A 2,855-nucleotide genomic window follows, 5' to 3' on the forward strand; every position below is an offset into this window, starting at 1 on the left:
TTTTTTTTTTTTGCTTTTTTAGTATTAGTAAAGGAGTTAAAGATTTCAAACTTTCCTACTTACTGCAACAGAAAAATACATAATATAAATGTGAGGTGAGTTTAAAATCTACTTTGAAATTTTTCTCATTGCTTTTTTTCTACTGCCAGTCTTAGAAGTCAATACTTTTAGGATACACCTGTTTCAGTTTTTGAGTGTGTTTGTTTTTGAGATAGGATCTTATTTAACTCACTAGCCAACTCTTTTCTTTTCCTGTGTCAGCCTGCCACATGCCTCATCACTCCTGGCTGTGTTCATCTGTATGGGTGCGTGGGTTGATGGTTGAGAGATCGGTGGTACTTCGGAATTAAGGAAACGTATTAAGGCGGTCCTGGTTTAGCTTCTACCTGAAGTGGGTAGTCTGCAGAATAGGAGTTATATTGTTGTGTTTTGGTTTAAGTTGGAGCCCAACTAATGTACCTCTAGCTGGTATGGAACTTGCTATGTAGACCAGGTTGGCCCTGAACTCTCAGATCCACCTGCCTGTCTTTGCCCTCTGAGGCTTTATAGTTTTTCTTGCAAGGCTGTGCTCTGTTATTAGTAGCCATGGCCTCTAAGGCAAAGAAGCAAAGGAAACAGTAGATGATGGTGAAGACACAGGTCCTTATTCTAGCCCACCCTGCTTTTGGCTTTGAGGGAGTGAGGTAGCGAGGGGCTGGTGGATGAGGCTGTTCTGGACCATTAGTTGAAATATTTGGGAGGTATCTTTTCCTTACTTTCTGTACATTTAGAAAGAAGCCCCTCCCTTTCAGAGGGTGTTTACTCTTGCATTATTCACCTGGTTGGGAAGGGATGGAGTTGAGTTTCCTCACTTCTTAAGGTTACTAGATCTGCCTGGCACCTGACCCTTGGGTCTGATGGTGGGGCTTGTGGGTACCAGCTGGTTGCAGAGGTTTTTCCTGAGGGTTTGGTGGGTTTCTTCAGGAAAACATCATCGGGTCTCTTGATTCCCCAGCCTCTAGCCCTGCCCCTCTCAGGGACGACCCTGGGGTCAGGCCCCTCAGCCCTCGAGGGGGACCAGGAGCCAGCTTCCTCTGTCTTCTCTGGCTCCTCAGCTCCTCTTGAGCATCTTCAGGTATCTTACACCCCGGGGGCATTTCCAGGCCCTGACCCTTTGGTTCCTCAGAGTCCTTGGAGACTCGTGTGGACCCAGGAGGCCTGTTGTCTCCTTCTGTTAAAATCCCTTCCCTTTGGGGGGGAGGCCTCCCTGGGTCTTGGTATAGCCACCAGCACGCAGGGTGGGCTGGGCCTGCACTTTCTCTTCACTCATTCCATCTCTTCTCACACTTGTCCAGAACGGGACAAGGAGAATCGGCACAGGAAGCGTAGTCACAGTCGCTCTCGAAGCCGAGATCGAAAGCGCAGGAGCAGGAGCCGAGATCGGCGCAACCGGGACCAGCGCAGTGCCTCTCGGGATAGGAGACGACGAAGGTACTAGAGCTCTGGAGCCTCTGGCTGGGCCACCTGTCAGAGACTGGGTCTGTCTGACTGCTCTCTGTGTTGGTACTGCTTGGTCTTTCTTGAACTCAGTTTTCCCTGTTTATGGGGTTTCTTTCAGTTTCTCTGGCAGTGCCAAAGGTCTGCTGGGGGCAGTAGTTCCTGGGAACAGGGACTTTTTTTTTTTTTTTTCCCTTTTCCTCTCTCTTAAGGGCAAGGCTGTCCCTGTCTTTAAGGGCCCAGTTAATTTTTTGTTCTCTCATTCTGTTTGGGGCTGTTTTGGAGCCCTGTTTCTTCTCCTTCCTATGTGTTCTAGGAGTAGGGCAGGCTGTATCTGAAGCCTGAGCCTTAATTTTCCAGCTCAGGGCTATTGGTTTAGTTATTTAAAGTTATCTTCCATTCCTGGGTTCCCTCATTCTGTCTGTTCCTTCTAGGTAAGGAGGTGTGGGATATATGAAGAGCCTCCTTCCTTATCTCAGTTCCTCCATAGAGTGGCATAGTCTCTTCCTGCTTATTACTTCCTCTTTCCTGGGAATGGTAGGGTTGGGGGGCTTGGCAGGGCTGAGGGGGCCTGCATGCTCCTCGGTCCTGCCTTGGTCTTGGGGTTCAGTGACCTTGGGCATGGTGTGTTGTGTGGGGAAGACAAAGGTCCCCAGTCACTCCTCCCCATACCTTTCCCTTTCCCTCCCACCCCTCAGCAAACCTTTGACCAGAGGCGCTAAAGAGGAGCACGGTGGATTGATGTGAGCTTCTCTTCCTGCCCCTTCTGCCCCATGTCCACTCCCTTATCTCCTTCCTCACCTGTGCAATTTGCCTGCCTTGCATCCCCACCCTGGCCCGACCACTGGGGAAGAGGCTCATCTGCCAGTGTCCCTCCTCAGGCCCAGGCCCAGCTCTCCCTCCTGGAGAGAGTGGAGCTTATGTGTGGGAGGGTGTGGTGGGCTGGGAGGTATTCCCTTATGGGACTTGGAGGCCCAGTGTTGGTTAGACTGAGGTTGCCCTGCCCCACTTTCCCCCTCCCCCCTTCCCCAGTCGTTCTCCCCGCCATGAGAAGAAGAAGAAGGTGCGTAAATACTGGGACGTGCCGCCGCCTGGCTTTGAGCACATCACCCCAATGCAGTACAAGGCCATGCAAGGTAGGCCTCTCCCTCCCATAGACTGTTGAGGGGTTAAAATTGCGTGTGTCTCTGTGTGTGTGTGTGTGTGTGTGTGTGTGTGTGTGTGTGTGTTAGGAGTTAAAGTGTGTGTGAACGTGTTTGGTGAAACTGAAGGATCATACTCAAAGGCTTCTGGTACCTACCATGGGAAGCGCTGCTGCAGGAGGGAATGTCTTCCACAGTGGGCCGCTTAGGAAGTCAGACTTCTTTTTTTTTTTTTTT

The 2,855-nt window shown here is 50.5% G+C and overlaps 1 protein-coding gene across 2 annotated transcripts in view; it reads left to right on the plus strand.

Moving 5' to 3' along the window:
* U2af2 (U2 small nuclear RNA auxiliary factor 2) overlaps positions 1-2,855 on the plus strand; it is an 18,082-nt gene that overhangs the window by 2,914 nt on the left and 12,313 nt on the right. For both annotated transcript variants that reach the window (XM_021166459.2, XM_021166460.2), the window contains exons 2-4: positions 1,335-1,470; positions 2,175-2,219; positions 2,509-2,612. In XM_021166459.2, the coding sequence (XP_021022118.1) occupies positions 1,335-1,470; positions 2,175-2,219; positions 2,509-2,612 (285 nt within the window). The remainder of the gene's footprint in view (positions 1-1,334; positions 1,471-2,174; positions 2,220-2,508; positions 2,613-2,855) is intronic.

The sequence above is a fragment of the Mus caroli genome, chromosome 7 (genome assembly GCF_900094665.2).
Source record: "Mus caroli chromosome 7, CAROLI_EIJ_v1.1, whole genome shotgun sequence".
NCBI lineage: Eukaryota > Metazoa > Chordata > Mammalia > Rodentia > Muridae > Mus > Mus caroli.